A 16149-nucleotide genomic window follows, 5' to 3' on the forward strand; every position below is an offset into this window, starting at 1 on the left:
GAGACGGGGTTTCACTATCTTGGCTGGGCTGGTCTCTAACTCCTGACCTCAAGTGATCCGCCTGCCTCGGCCTCCCAAAGTGCTGGGACTAAGGCATGAGCCATCACGCCTGGCCAAATTTTTGTATTTTTAGTAGGGACGGAGTTTCACTATGTTGGCCAGGCTGGTCTTGAGCTCCTGACCTCAAGCGATCTGACTGCCTCAGCCTCCCAAAGTGCTGAGATTACAGGCGTGATCCACTGCTCCTGGCCGTGCCTGGCTTTCTAACTTGGTCTTTCAGGCGTGAGCCACTGTGCCTAGCCTAGATGATTCATCTTCTGTCAGAAGAAACATATCAAACCATTTCGTCTCTTAGACTGGAGGCTCTATGGGTGGTAGGGAATGCACCTGATTTGCTCACTATTGAATCTAGCATATATAGTGTACAATAAAAATGCTTGCTGAATGTACTGATTATATACTATCATTTAATTTTTCACAAATTTGTACAATTGGATTGGTTTTAGGTTTTTTTTTCCTCTTTTTCAAATAATGTAGATATAAGCATTTTGAACAGGTAAGATTTCCTTTCATTCATGTATTTTTTGGCCCATATTTGTTAATGTAAAAGTCCCAGATTGAAGCGTTGAGCACTTTCATGACTCTTGCTACAAACTGTCAAATTGAATTTCAGAAAAATTGCATTAGTTTATGTTGTGTCCAACTCTGTTTGAATGAATATACCTGTTTCCTTGACACTCCACAAATACTGATTTTGTGTTTACTGATTTTTAAAATTTTTTTGGAGACAGAGTTTTGCTCTGTCACCCAGCCTGGAGTGTAGTGGCATGATCTTGGCCCACTGCAACTTCCTCCTCCCAGGTTTAAGTGATTCTCCCAACTCATCCTCCCAAGTAGCTGGGATTACAGGCGTGTACCAACACACCTAGCTAATTTTTGTATTTTTAGTAGAAACAAGGTTTCACCATGTTGGCTAAGCTGGTCTCGAGCTCTTGACCTCAGGTGATCTGCCTGCCTTGGCCTCCCAAAGTGCTGGGATTACAGGCGTGAGCCACTGAGCCCAGCCTATTTGTTAATTTTCATTCTCTATTTGGTGAGCATGTGTTCTGGCATAGTGAACTGTTTTGTTTTGTTTTTATTTATTATTTTTTTGAGATGGAGTTTTGCTCTTGTTGCCCAGGCTGGAGTGCAATGGCATGATCTTGGCTCACCTCAACCTCCGCCTTCTGGGTTCAAGCGATTCTCCTGACTCAGCCTCCCGAGTAGCTGGAATTACAAGCATGCACCACCACGCCTGGCTAATTTTGTATTTTTAGTAGTGACAGGGTTTCTCCATGTTGGTCAGGCTGGTCTTGAACTCCCGACCTTAGGTGATCTGCCTGCCTCAGCCTCCCAAAGTGCTGGGATTACAGGCGTGAGCCTCCGCGCCTGGCTGTGAACTGTTTTATTAAAAACTTATACGCCGGGCGTGGTGGCTCACGCCTGTAATCCCAGCACTTTGGGAGGCTGAGGTGGGTGGATCATCTGAGGTCAGGAGTTTAAGACCAGCCTGGCCAACATGGTGAAACCCCATTTCTACTAAAATACAAAAAATTAGCCAGGTGTGGCAATGGGCACCTGTTGTCCCAGCTACTCGGGAGGCTGAGGCAGGAGAATTGCTTGAACCTGGGAGGCGGAGGTTGCAGTGAGCCGAGGTCATTGCGCCACTGTACTCCAGGCTGGGTTACAGAGCAAAACTCTGTCTCCAAAAAAAAGAAAAACAAAAACAAAAAAACCTAACTTACAGTCTAAATTCTTTAGGTTCTCTGGTTTTTACGTCTTCCCTGTTTTTGGATAACCCTCATGGGTAGGAGCAGTGAAAATAGGAGAAATTCTAAATTGTTGACTTTGTGCCTGTTTAACAGCCATGGAAAATTTGTTTTGATACCTATAAATTATCACATAGCACATTTCTTTTTTTTTTTTTTTTTTTGAGATGGAGTCTTGCTCTGTCGCCGAGGTTGGAGTGCAGTGGTGTGATCTCGGCTCACTGCAATCTCTGCCTCCTGGGTTCAAGCGATTCTTCTGCCTCAGCCTTCCGAGTAGCTGGGATTACAGATGCATACCGCCACACCCAGCTAATTTTTGTATTTTTAGTAGAGACGGGGTTTCACCATGTTGGCCAGGATGGTCTTGATCTCCTGAGCTCGTGATCTGCCTGCCTTGGCCTCCCAAAGTGCTGGGGTTACAGGTGTGAGCCACCACACCCGGCCTGTTTTTTATTTTAAATTGTAGTGGAAAGGTTGGTGAAATTCTTGCCTCAAATGAGGCATAGATTTACATTTACATAGATTGTTTGGGTTTCAGTAATTAATTTTGCAGTCATCCTTCATCTTGTCTAGATTGTTTCGTTGCTGTGTCATAACTTCCTGAGGGAAGCTCTGGAAGTGGCAGTAGCTGGAACTGAATTGTTTAGAGACTCTGGGACAATGTGGCAGCTGAAGCTGCGGGTGCTGATCGAGTCAAAGAGCCCTGACGTAGCCATGCTTTTTGAAGAAGCCTTTGTGCACCTGAAACCCCAGGTCAGTGAGCTGCATCTTTTGTATTCATTATATTTGGGAAACCTTTTAAGACTAGCCAAGGCTCATTTGGAATGTACTTGTCTATTGAGAGCCCACTCTAGAGTGGCATTTGCTGTTAAGTGGTGATGGTTCATAGGTTAAGAGTAGAAGAATTTGCTTCTATTTAATATCCTTTATTTGAAAGTTAACCAAATTATATAAAACTTCCTATTCTATTTAGATATCTTATAAAGTTAGAAATACCAGTAGAATACTAATGTCACTTACTGAATATAAGCCCAACTTTTTTTTTTTTTTTTTTTTTTTTTTTTAAGATGGAGTCTCGCTCTGTTGTCCAGGCTGGAGTGCAGTGGCGTGATCTCAGCTCACTGCAGTCTCTGCCTCCCGGGTTCAGGCAATTCTCCTGCCTCAGCCTCCCGAGTAGCTGGGACTACAGGCGCACGCCATCACACCCGACTAATATTTTCTATTTTAGTAGAGACAGGATTTCTCCATGTTGGCCAGGCTGGTCTGGAACTCCTAGCCTCAAGTGATCTGCCCACCTTGGCCTCCCAAAGTGCTGAGATTACAGGCGTGAGCCACGGCGTATGGCCAGATTCACTTTGCAGTGCATTTTTTATATTAGTAGGTAAAACGTATTCCAGAAGATAAAGTAGGAAAAAAACTACTGCTCATTTGGTGGTGTTTTTTCCTTTTTTTTGAGATGAAGTCTTGTTCTGTTGCCCAGGCTGGAGTGCAGTGGTGCAAACTTGGCTCACTGCAACCTCCACCTCCCAGGTTCAAGCGATTCTCCTGTCTCAGCCTCCCAAGTAGCTGGGATTAGAAGTGCCTACCACCATGCCCAGCTAATTTTTGTATTTTTAGTAGAGACAGGGTTTTGCCATGTTGGCCAGGCTGGTCTTGAACTCCTGGCCTCAAGTGATCCGCCTGCCTCCGTCTTTAAAGTGCTGGGATTACAAATGTGCGCCACCATGCCTGGCCTTTGCTGCTTATTTGTATGTACCTCTGGGACATGAATGAAGATCAGATAGTTCAGCCTAGATTAATTAGTTCTTGTGTTGTGGGTCTTAGACAGCAGAGACATGACCTGGGTAGCTGTGGGTCAAACTGTGTGGGCTGCTAATTGCTTACTTAACTAAAAGATGATTGATGATAACTACATGAAATATTTCCCAATAGAAAGGAGCTAGAATTCACAGAAGAGTGTTGCTCTGAGTGACTTGGTCAGAAGGCTGGCTGTGTTCTGGAGTGCCATTCCTGCTGGGCAATGAGAATTCTGTCATAATGAGGACTGTTTGGGAATGAATCCCTATTTTACATGTTGATTATCTTAGGAGGAACCTGCCTTTTTAAGTAGTTTTCAGAGCATAGGACTAAACTGTCATTTTATAGCATAAAAAAATTGATACATAATATTTTACATATTTGTAGGGTACATGCGATGTTTTGTTATATGCTGTTCTCTAACTAACATTTTTTAAACTGGGAGTAGGTTTGTCTGCCATTGTGGATTTCCTGGGCAGAGTGGAGTGAAGGTGCCAAAAGCCAAGAAGACACTGAGGCAGTCTTTAAGGTACAGGCTCCGTGTTCCAAGTCTTGTGGTATGGGGAATGGCAGAAGGTGCCCTGATTGGTCAGCTCTAGTGTTGCAGGTGCGCCTAAAGCACTACGGAGTGGCCTCAGGTGGTTCTGGGAAAATCTGTTTTGATATCTATAAGTTTTCTCACATAGCTTCTTTCTTTTTTCTTTTAAATTGTAGAAAGCTCTCTTAGCTGTCATAGGTGCTGACTCTGTAACCCTGAAGAATAAGTATCTGGATTGGGCTTATCGAAGTGGTGGCTACAAAAAGGCCAGAGCTGTGTTTAAAAGGTACTCACAGACGTTCATAGTTGTTACTAGTCCCTCTACCCCATACTCAGCCGCTGATACCCAGATTATTTGAATCACAAATAGCATCTAAGGGAGTAATCCAATACACTTTTTCTTTTTTTTTTTTAATCTTTTTTTTTAAGATGGAGTCTTGCTCTGTTGCCCAGGCTGGAGTGCAGTGGCACAATCTCGGCTCACTGCAGTCTCCGCCTCCTGCGTTCAAGTGATTCTCCTGCCTCGGCTTCCCGAGTAGCTAGGATTACAGGCGCCTGCCACCATGCCTGTCTAATTTTTACATTTTAGATTTTAAAGACAAGGTTTCACCATGTTGGCCAGGCTGGTCTCAAACTCCTAACCTCAGGTGATCTGCCCGCCTCAGCCTCCCAAAGTGCAGGGATTACAGGCATGAAGCACCACACCTGACCCAATACACTGTTTCATTTTCCCTTTTTTTTTGTTTTGTTTTTTTGAGACAGTTTCACTCTTGTCACCCAGGCTGGAGTACAGTGGTGAGATCTTAGCTCACTGCAATGTCCACTTCCTGGGTTTAAGTGATTCTCCCACCTTAGCCTCCTGAGTAGCTGGGATTACAGATGTGCGACACCACGCCTGGCTAATTTTGTAATTTAGTAGAGACAGGGTTTCATCATGTTGGCCAGGCTGGTCTCGAACTGCTGAAGTGATTTGGTTGTCTTGGCCTCTCAAAGTGCTGGGATTACAGGCTTGAGCCGGTGCATTTGGCCTCCAATGAACTTTTTCAAAAAGTAATGTTTCCTTTTCTTTTTTGAGACAGGTTCTCGCTCTGTCACCCAGGTTAGAGTGTAGTGGCACAATCATGGCTCACCGAAGCCTTGACCTTCTGGGCTTAAGCAGCCCTCCCACCTCAACCTCCCAAATGTCTGGGTCTACAGGCATGTACCACCATGTCCAGCTAACTTAAAACATTTTTTTTTTTTGTAGAGACTGAGTCTCACAGCATTGTTCAGCCTGGTCTCGAACTCCTGGGCTCAAGCAGTCCTCCTGCCTCAGCCTCCCAAAGTGCTAGTATTCTAAATGTAAGCCACCATGTCTGGCCTTCTTTTTCTTTTTTTTGAACAATAAAAGCAGTTCATTGTGGTGGGGGAAAACGTAACCATGATAATTTATTACATCATCAAAGGAAAAATTACTGTTAACATATAATTTTAAAATTTGTTTTTATGTAGTTGAGATTATAGTATAACTGTAATTTTATTTATGATTTAAAAAAAATTTTTTTTTTTTTTTTTTTTGAGATGGAGCCTCACTGTGTTGCCCAGGCTGGAGTGCAGTGGTACAGTCTCAGCTCACTGCAACTTCTGCCTCCCGGGTTCAAGCGATTCTCCTGCCTCAGCCTCCTGAGTAGCTGGGATTACAGGCATGTGCCACGACGCCTGGCTAATTTTTTATATTTTTAGTAGATAAGGGTTTTTGCCATGTTGGCCAGGCTGGTCTTGAACTCCTGACCTCTGGTGACCTGCCCGCCTCGGCCTCCCAAAGTGTTGGGATTACAGGTGTGAGCCACTGTGCCCGGCCTAAATATTTTTTTTTTCTTTGAGACAGAGTCTTGCTCTGTTGCCCAGGCTGAGTGTAGTGGCGCCATCTTGGCTTACTGCAAACTCTGCCTTCCTGGTTCAAGTGATTCTTGTGCCTTAGCTTCCCAAGTAGCTGGGCCTACAGGTGTGCGCCACCACACCCAGGTAATTTTTTTATTTTTAGTAGAGATGGGGTTTCACTGTGTTGCCCAGGCTGGTCTTGAAATCCTGGGCCCAAGCAATCTGCCCAGCTCAGCCTCCCAAAGTGCTGGGATTACAGGCATGAGCTACCATGCCTGGCCATGCCCCGCTAATTCTTAAATTTTTTTGTAGAGTCAGGGTCTCGCCTTGTTGCTTAAACTGATCTTGACCTTATGGCTTCCAGTGATCTTCCTGCCTTGGCCTCCCAAAGGGCTGGGATTGTAGGTGTGAGGCACCGTGCCCAGCCAAAAATTCTTTATAAACATAATTTATTAGACATAGCTATATGAGCTGGGCACAGTGGTTCAAGGCTTGTAATCTCAGGATTTTGGGAGACTGAGACAAGAGGATTGCTTGAGCCCAAGCATTTGAGACGAGCGTGGGCAACACAACGAGACTTCATTTCTATTAAAAGTTAAAAGGCCAGGCGCGGTGGCTCACGCCTGTAATCCTAGCACTTTAGGAGGCCGAGGCGGGTGGATCACAAGGTCAGGAGTTCGAGACCATCCTGGCTAACACGATGAAACCCCGTCTCTACTAAAACAAATACAAAAAATTAGCTGGGCGTGGTGGCAGGCGCCTGTATTCCCAGCTACTTACTCGAGAGGCTGAGGCAAGAGCATGGCGTGAACCTGGGAGGCGGAGCTTTCAGTGAGCTGAGATCGCACCACTGCACTCCAGCCTCAGCGACAGAGTGAGACTCCATCTCAAAAAAAAAAAAAAAAAAAACCTTAAAAAAAGTTGGATGGCATGGCATGTGCCTGTGATTTTAGCTACTTGGGAAGCTGAAGTCGGAGGATCACTTGAGTCCAGGTGGTTGAGGCTGTAGTGAGCCATGTTTGTGCTAGTATACACCAGCCTTGGTGACAGAGTGAGACCCTGTCTCAAAACAAAAACAGGCCAGGCGCGGTGGCTCATGCCTGTAATCCCAGCACTTTGGGAGGTCGAGGTGGACGGATCACGAGGTCAGGAGATCAAGACCATCCCGGCTAATACGGTGAAACCCTATCTCTACTAAAAATACAAAAAAAATTAGTCGGATGTGGTGGTGGGCGCCTGTAGTCCCAGCTACTTGGGAGGCTGAGGCAGGAGAATGGCGTGAACCTGGGAGGCGGAGCTTGCAGTGAGCCGAGATTGCGCCACTGCACTCCAGCCTGGGCGACAGAGCGAGACTTCATCTCAAAAAAAAACAAAAACCAAAACAACAACAACAACAAAAACAGCCCAAAACAAAACAAACATAATAGCTGTATTGAAGGCAGCCAGCATACATGTGAAAAAATGTTCAAGATGACTAACCTTTAGAGAAATGCAAATCAAAACCACGAGATACCATCTCACTAGTCAGAATGGCTATTAAAAAGTCATAAAATTATAGATATTGGCAAGGCTGCAAGGTAAATCTTATATACTGTTGGTGGGAATGTCAATTAGTTCAGCCACTGTGGAAATCAGCTGGAGATTTCTGGAAGAACTTAAAACAGATCTACCATTTATCTCAGCAATCCCATTACTAGGTATATACCCAAAGGAAAACAAATAATTCTACCAAAAAGACATGTACTCATATGTTCATCACAGCACTATTCACAATAGTAAGGACACGGAATCAACCTAGGTGCTTATCAACAGTTGATTGGAAAAAAACGTGGTAAATATACTCTGTGGAATACTATGCAGCCATAAAGAACAACAAAATCATGTTCTTGGCAGTAGCATGGATACAGCTGGAGGTCATTGTCCTCAGCAAGTTATCACAGGAACAGAAAACCAAATACCACATGTTCTCACTTGCAATTATAGCTAAACATTGGGTACACGTGGATATAAAGACAGAAATAGTAGACACTACAGGATGGGGGGATGGAGGGTAGGAGGAACAGAGGAAAGGGCTGAAAAGCTACCTATCGATTACTATGCTCCTTACCCAGGTAACAGAGTCAGTCTATCCCAAACCTCAGTGTCACGCAATATACCCACATAACAAACCTGCACATGTACTCCCCTGAATCTAAAATAAAAGTTGAAATTAAAACAATACATGGCTGATGGGCCAGTCACTGTGGCTCACACCTGTAATCCCAGTGCTTTAGGAGGCTGAGGTGGGAGAATTGCTTGAGTCCAGGAGTTTGAGTCTGCAGTGAGCTATGATTGTGCCACCACACTCCAGCCTGGGCAACAGAGGGAGAGCCTGTCTCAAAAAATAAAAAAAAATAAAGAGGCCAGGCGTGGTGGCTCATGCCATTCCTGTAATCCCAGAACTCTGGCAAGCCAAGGCTGAGGTGGGAGGATTGCTTGGGCCCAGGAGTTGAAGACCAGCCTGGGCAACATAGCGAGACCCTTTCTCTACTAAAAATGAAAAACAGTTAGCCAGATGCAGTTTGCACCTATGGTCTCAGCTATTCCGGAGGCTGAGGTGGAAGTATTGCTTGAGCCCAGGAATTCTAGGCCGCAGTGAGTCATGATCTCAGCACTGTACTCCAGCCTGGGTGACAGAGGGAGACTTTGTCTAAAAGGAAAAAATAAAAGAGAAAGCTGTATGATATACCACTCTGTGGATGCAGTACAGCTTTTTGTTTTTTGAGATGGAGTCTCTCTGTCACCCAGGTTGGAGTGCAGTGGCTTGATCTTGGCTCCCTGCAACCTCCGCCTCCCAGGTTCAAGTGATTCTCCTGCCTGAGCCTCCCAAGTAGATGGGATTATAGGTGCCCACCACCACGCCCAGCTAATTTTTATATTTTTAGTAGAGGCAGGGTTTCACCATGTTGGTCAGGCTGGTCTTGAACTCCTGACCTCAGGTGATCCACCCGCCTTGGCCTCCCAAAGTGCTGGGATTACAGGTGTGAGCCACCGTGCCCGGCCATGGATGCAGTATAACTTTTTTGGCCACAGTAATACTGTTTTGATGAATATTTCTGCACAAATATTTGTCCATATTAGAAATCATTTCCTTAGAATATATTCCTAGAAATGGAATTACTGATTTCCCAAAAGACTTTGACATGTAGTTGAGGGAACTTGAAAACTCTACAATTGAGAAAGAAGAGTACAGTAAGAAAATTAAACCAGGCATGGTGGCGCACGCCTGTAATCCTAGCACTTTGGAAGGCTAAGGTGGGAGGATTGCTTGGGCCCGGGAGTTCGAGACTAGCCTGAGAAACCTAGTGAGACCTCTTCTCTATAAAACATGTCAAAAATAAGCTATGTGTGGTTGTGTATGCCTGTAGTCACAGTTACTCTACAGGCTAAGGCAGGAGGATTGCGTGAGCCTGGGAATTCAGGGCTGCAGTGAGCTATGATTGCAATACTGCACTCCAGCCTGGGTGACAAAGTGAGACCCTGTCTCAAAAAACAAAACAAAACAAAACAAAAACTAAGAACTGGGTATGAAGAGAAAGTCATTAGTGGTCATAGAATCGTGAGAATGACTGGCCATCAGGTCAAGTCCTTGCATTGATTTGAAGTCAAGTCTTTATTAAACCATGTGTTGTGGAGTCACTGGTCTCGGTATTTACAGTTATGAGATGTAAGAGGCTTTTTGTCATTATTGAAGATAACGTTTTCTCCTTCCTTTTTAGTTTACAGGAGAGCCGACCATTTTCAGTTGACTTTTTCAGGAAAATGATTCAGTTTGAAAAGGAGCAAGTAAGTGTTCTGTTTCAGCATTTCTTGTCTGGGAAAATGGATTAGTGGTTACTAATCTATCAGACTGTTTTTTGTTTTCTGGTTTTTTTTTTGAGGCAGAGTCTCGCTCTGTTGCCAGGCTGGAGTGCAGTGGCGTGATCTTGGCTCACTGCAACCTCCATCTCCCAGGTTCAAGTGGTTCTCCTGCCTCAGCCTCCTGAGTAGCTGGGACTACAGGTGCACGCCACCATGCCCAGCCAATTTTTGTATTTTTAGTAGAGATGGGGTTTTACCATGTTGGCCAGGATGGTCTCTATCTGTTGACCTTGTGATGTGCCCACCTCAGACTCCCAAAGTGTTGGGATTACAGGCGTGAGCCACCGTGCCTGGCCCGGGAATGTTTTGTTATGTAAAAAGCTCTCATTATAACACAGTATAAATTTCTGATCCCTTGGTCTAATCCCTTTTCCATAGAGCTGGTTTAAGAATGGTAATCAAGCAAAGAGAAAGTATATATTTGGGGAATAGAGAACTTAGATGTTACTTTTTTTTTTTTTTTTTTTTTTTGAGATAGAGTCTTACTCTGTTGCCCAGGCTGGAGTGCAGTGGTGTGATCTCGGCTCACTGCAAACTCTGCATCCTGGGTTCAAGTGATTCTCCTGCCACACCCTCCCGAGTAGCTGGGATTACAGGCACGGGCCGCCACGCCTGGCTAATTTCTGTATTTTCAATAGAGACGGGGTTTTGCCATGTTGGCCAGGCTGGTCTCAAACTCCTGACTTTAGGTGATCCGCTCCCCTCAGCCTCCCAAAGTTCTGGGATTACAGGTGTGAGCCACCATGCCCGGCAAGCCAAGTATCTGTTCTTATTCTACAGTATATAACAGTTTTATACAGTATATAACAGTTTTATAGTATAGGAGATAGTCTAGCCTAATATGTAATAGCCAGGCTTTGGATTTATAACATGATAGTTATGTGCCTTGAGCAAGTCACTTAATTCTAAGCTTCCCATCCTCATCTGTAAAGGAGGTCATTATACCTGTTTCAGGGGTATGAGAGTTGTAAGGCCAAATGGGATACTGGATAGAAAGGACGTTGCATAATGCCGTGCACATATGAGCCATTAAACAGGTGTGATTCTGTTTTTCATGCATGTCTAAAATATGAGGTTAAACTGACTTTTTTTTTTTTGAGACAGAGTCTTGCTGTCTGTTGCCCAGGCTGGAGTGCAGTGGCGCGATCTTGGCTCACTGCAACCTCCGCCTTCCAGGTTCAAGCGATTCTCCTGTCTCAGCCTCCCGAGTAGCTGGGATTACAGGCCCCTGCCACTGCACCTGGCTAATTTTTTCTTTTTTTTTTTTAGACGGAGTCTCACTCTGTCGCCCAGGCTGGACTCTTGGCTCACTGCAACCTCCGCTTCCCAGTTTCAAGCAATTCTCCTGCCTCAGCCTCCTGAGTAGCTAGGATTACAGGCATGCACCACCATGCCTGGCTAATTTTTGTATTTTTAGTAGGGACAGGGTTTCACCATGTTGACCAGGCTGGTCTTGAACTCCTGACCTTGTGATCCACCTGCCTCGGCCTCCCAAAGTGCTGGGATTACAGGTGTGAGCCACCGCGCCTGGCCCTAATTTTTGTATTTTTAGTAGAGACTGGTTTCACCATGTTGGCCAGGCTGGTCTCAACTCCTGACCTTGTGATCTGCCCGCCTCGGCCTCCCAAAGTACTGGGATTACAGGCATGAGCCACTGCGCCCGGCAAGAATACTTTTTTTTTTTTGAGACAGAGTCTCGCTCTGTCGCCCAGGCTGGAGTGCAGTGGCGCAATCTTGGCTCACTGCAAGCTCCGCCTCCTAGGTTCACGCTGTTCTCCTGCCTCAGCCTCCTGAGTAGCTGGGACTACAGGCACCCGCCACCACACCTGGCTAATTTTTTGTATTTTTAGTAGAGACGGGGTTTCACTGTTGTAGCCAGGATGGTCTCGATCTCCTGACCTCGTGATCCACCTGCCTCGGCCTCCCAAAGTGCTGGGATTACAGGTGTGAGCCACCGTGCCCGGCAAGAATACATTTTTAAAAATAGGTGGAGAATGAGCAGTTTTTGGTTGTAAAGTTAGTTACAGCTATTCTGCTAGGTACACAATTCATCAGCATTTTAATCTAATACTTATAGTTGTGCTAAGAGATATTATGCTTGTTTTATAGGTGAGGAAATGTTTAAGGTCAAAGGATTCAAAAACTTGCGGAAGGTCATATAACTAGTATTGATTTTAAGGTGCATATAACAAATAAGTACCAGAGCCCAGATATTCAAAAGGAAGAAATCCTTACTCAAAGCGAATAGAACCTTCACTGTTTCTTTATTTAATTCCCACTCATTCCTCAAGACTTTCAAATACTGTTTTCTGTGCAGCTGCCCATGTCCCCCACTTTTTTCTAATAGCACTTTTCTCCATGCTACTACAGCAAAGTGCTTTTATGTTTTACATATGTACTTCACTCTGTTGAGAGGCTTTGATTTTTTCCTGGAAAAGTTGAAAGCCAAGTTGTGTTCATGTTAAACTCTTCCTCTTCAAATACCTGACAAACAATAGCTGCTTAACAATATGGTTGGAATGAATTTGTTATGTTATAAATCAGGCTTTTGAGGCAAGATTGTCTATCTTTGTCAGGAATCCTGCAATATGGCGAACATAAGAGAATATTATGAGAGAGCTTTGAGAGAGTTTGGATCCGCAGATTCTGGTAAGTAAACCCTTAACTTGTGACCAATTAGTATGGTTAGAACAGTGTTTCTTGGCTGAGCACAGTGGCTCATGCCTGTAATCCCAGCACTTTGGGAGGCCAAGGCAGGCGGATCACCTGAGGTCAGGAGTTCGAGACCAGCCTGGCCAATATGGTGAAACCCCGTCTCTACTAAAATAAAAATTAGCTGGACATGGTGGTGCACACCTGTAATCCCAGCCTGGGAGGCTGAGGCAGGAGGATCGCTTGAGCCTGGGAGACGGAGGTTGCAGTGAGCTGAGATTGTGCCATTGTACTCCAGCCTGGGCAACAACAGTGAAACTCTGTCTCAAAAACAAACAAACAAAACTGTTTCTTAGTTTTTTTTTTTGCATCATAACCCTCTTTTAAAATAAAACTTGTTTCCTTCCTCTGCCTCCTCAGTTGCTTTGTGTATACTAATTTTTATCATTTCAAGATCATAAGTTCAGGGGTCCATGGGTCGTCTGTTAAGAACCCTGGATTTCTCAGGAGTCTGAGACCAGCCTGGGCAACATATTTAGATCCCCATCTCTACAAACAATAAAAAAAAAAAAGTAACTGGGTATGGTGGTGCATGCCTGTGGTCCCAGCTACACAGCAGGCTGAGGTGCGAGGATTGTTTGGGCCCCAGGATGTTGAGGCTGCAATGACTGTGATGCCACCACTGTACTCCAGCCTGGGCAATACAATGAGACCCTGTCTCAAAAACAAAAACCAAAAACACCCCCTCTGGATTAGAGAAAGGTTTGCATGGTTTTGTTTTCTTAAAAGAAATGTATTTAGAGTTACATGAAAGGGGTAAACGTGAGATGCTAATTGGCGTCTGTTGTTGACTGTCTCCACATTGCCCTCATTTGTAGGACTTGTACAACATACTTCTGGGTATAGGTATGTCATGTAAAATCTGTGGACTTTATGAACTCATAAACATTGATTTGTTTATTTTTATTTTGTTTTGAGACAGAGTCTTACTCTGTCACCCAGGCTGGAGTGCAGTGGCGCAATCTTGGCTCACTGCAATCTCTGCCTCCCAGATTCAAGCGATTCTCGTGCCTCAGCCTCCCAAGTAGCTGGGAGTACAGGCACGCATGCCACCATGCTCGGCTAATTTTTGTATTTTCAGTCGAGATGGAGTTTCGCCTTGCTGGCTAGGCTGGTCTTGAACTCTTGACCTCAGGTGATCCGCCTGCCTTGGCCTCCCAAAGTGCCGGGATTACAGGTGTGAACCACTGTGCCTAGCCAAAAAGTTTAGTATTTTTGAGTTCATTGAATAAAACAGACTTTTATGATTGATGTGAAGGTTTTCTACTGGCAAAAAAAACAAAAAACAGAAAAACAAAACTGATGAGGTGCAGTGGCTCACGCCTGTAATCCCAGCACTTTGGAAGGCCAAGGTAGAAGGATTGCTTGAGCCCAGGAGTTCAAGACTAGCATGGGCAATATAGTGAAACCCTGTTTCTACAAAAAATAAAAAAATTAGCCTAATGTGGTGGTGTGCCTGTGTTCCCAGCTGCCCTGGAGGCTGAGGCAGGAGGGTCACTTGAACTCAGGAGGTTGAGACGGTAGTAAGCCATGTTCCTGCCACTACACTCTAGCCTGGGCAACACAGTGAGACCCTGTCTCAAAAAAGAAACAAGAAAAAAGAAAAAAACACACAAAAACAAACCAAAACCTGCCACTATACTTTAGTTTGAAGAAGCTAAGAGAGGTATTGTTAAAGCGTCCTAAGGAAGTAACAGTGAGAAGTTAAGTTTCTTAGAAATCTTGAGTTGAATTGATATTTAATAAGGTTACCTAATAACACTCTGTCAGTTATCTAATTGTATATTGTATGTTTTTTTTTTTTTTTAAAGATCTTTGGATGGATTATATGAAAGAAGAATTGAACCACCCCCTTGGTAGACCTGAGAACTGTGGACAGATCTACTGGCGAGCGATGAAAATGTTGCAGGGAGAGTCAGCAGAGGCATTTGTAGCTAAACATGCTATGCATCAGACTGGCCATTTGTGAAGATGAAGAATACAGTCAGCTTTGTGAAATAGTATTGCAAGCAAGCCCTGTGGGCAAATTTGTATTGAGTCCCTCTGTAATTTGCTCAGTGATGGCAGCCAAGATGGCTGTCTGGGTTTGAGACACACTTTAATTTTATGTTAACTTGTTAAATCTTTTTTAAAAATTAAAAAATTTTTATGATTGAGACTGGGTCTTGCTCTGTTGCCCTGGCTGGTCTTGAACTCCTGGACTGAAGTGACCTTCTCACCTCAGACTCCTGAGTAGCTGGGATTATAGGCGCACGATACTGCTCAGTTTGATGTGCTAATCTGATTCCAGGAAAGAGAACTGCTGATTTAATGTTGAGGCCCGATCTTCCACAGGTCCTAAATGTTTCCCAAAATACATGGAAAGCATACGACTGGGTTTTTTTTTAATTATCCCAGGTCAAGCATGAGTATCTCTACTCTCGACCTAAGAGCCAGTTAAAATGAAGGAGAAAGTGGGCAGGCATGGTGGCTTACGCCTGTAATCCCAGCACTTTGGGAAGGCTGAGGCAGGCGGATCACATGAGGTCAGGAGTTTGAGACTAGCCTGGCCAACATGGTGAAACCCCGTCTGTACTAAAAATACAAAAATTAGCCAGACGTGGTGGTGGGCGCCTGTAATCCCAGCTGCTTGGGAGGCTGAGGCAGGAGAATTGCTTGAACCTGGGCGATGGAGGTTGCAGTGAGCTGAGATCATGCCATTGCTACTCCAGCCTGGGTAAGAAGAGCGAAACTCCTTCTCAAGGAAAAAAAAAAGGAGAAAGTACAGTTTTGTTGGTTTATTCTCATTATAAAAGATATGTGGTATGCATTTGTTCTGGAAAATATGGAGGAAATAGAATAGTGTGGTTAAAAAAAAGCATCCTGTCACTGGAGAAGCTTTCAGTGTAGCTTACTGTTACGTTTCACTTAGTATTGTTTTTCTGTGTCATTAAATAGCCTTAAAAACATTTAATGAATTCATAACATTACATTGTAAAAATGAGCCATAATATATTTTACTAATCCTCTGGTTAGACTGTCTTTTTTTTTTGAGATGGAGTCTTGCTCTGTCATCCAGGCTGGAGTGCAGTGGCTCCATTTCGGCTCACTGCAGCCTCCACCTCCCGGGTTCAAGTGGTTCTGGCTCAGCCTCCGGAGCAGCTGGGTGGGACTACAGGCACCCGCCACCACGCCCAGCTAATTTTTGTATTTTTAGTAGAGGGGGGGTTTCACCATATTGGCCAGGCTGGTTGCGAACTCCTGACCTCATGATCCACCCGCCTTGGCCTCCCAAAGTGTTGGGATTACAGGCGTGAGCCACTGATCCCGGCCTGGACTGTCATTTCTAATTTTTTAAAAAATTAGATAAATGCTGTTGATGAAGATTCTTGTCAATCTTTGTTCACATCCCTGGCTATTTCCTTAGGAGATTGACATCCGACAGTGGAATTACTGAATCATAGGATATTGCTTTTAGAGAATATTGATACGTATTGCCGGTTTGCTCCTTCTTTCAAGCAATACATGAAAGTGTCAGTACCCTTACCTGTACTG

The 16149-nt window shown here is 44.4% G+C and overlaps 1 protein-coding gene across 2 annotated transcripts in view; it reads left to right on the forward strand.

Moving 5' to 3' along the window:
* Positions 1–14773, forward strand: part of UTP6 (UTP6 small subunit processome component) — a 39269-nt gene extending 24496 nt beyond the window's left edge. Inside the window, exons 14-19 of one of the 2 annotated variants that reach the window (XM_024235549.2) lie at positions 2382–2561; positions 4054–4134; positions 4320–4429; positions 9762–9828; positions 12480–12552; positions 14427–14773. In XM_024235549.2, the coding sequence (XP_024091317.1) occupies positions 2382–2561; positions 4054–4134; positions 4320–4429; positions 9762–9828; positions 12480–12552; positions 14427–14584 (669 nt within the window). In that variant the 3' untranslated portion in view covers positions 14585–14773. The remainder of the gene's footprint in view (positions 1–2381; positions 2562–4053; positions 4135–4319; positions 4430–9761; positions 9829–12479; positions 12553–14426) is intronic. The other variant, XM_024235550.2, reaches the window with a different exon arrangement.
* Positions 14774–16149: the final 1376 nt, after the last annotated feature.

The sequence above is a fragment of the Pongo abelii genome, chromosome 19 (genome assembly GCF_028885655.2).
Source record: "Pongo abelii isolate AG06213 chromosome 19, NHGRI_mPonAbe1-v2.0_pri, whole genome shotgun sequence".
Classification (NCBI taxonomy): Eukaryota; Metazoa; Chordata; class Mammalia; order Primates; family Hominidae; genus Pongo; species Pongo abelii.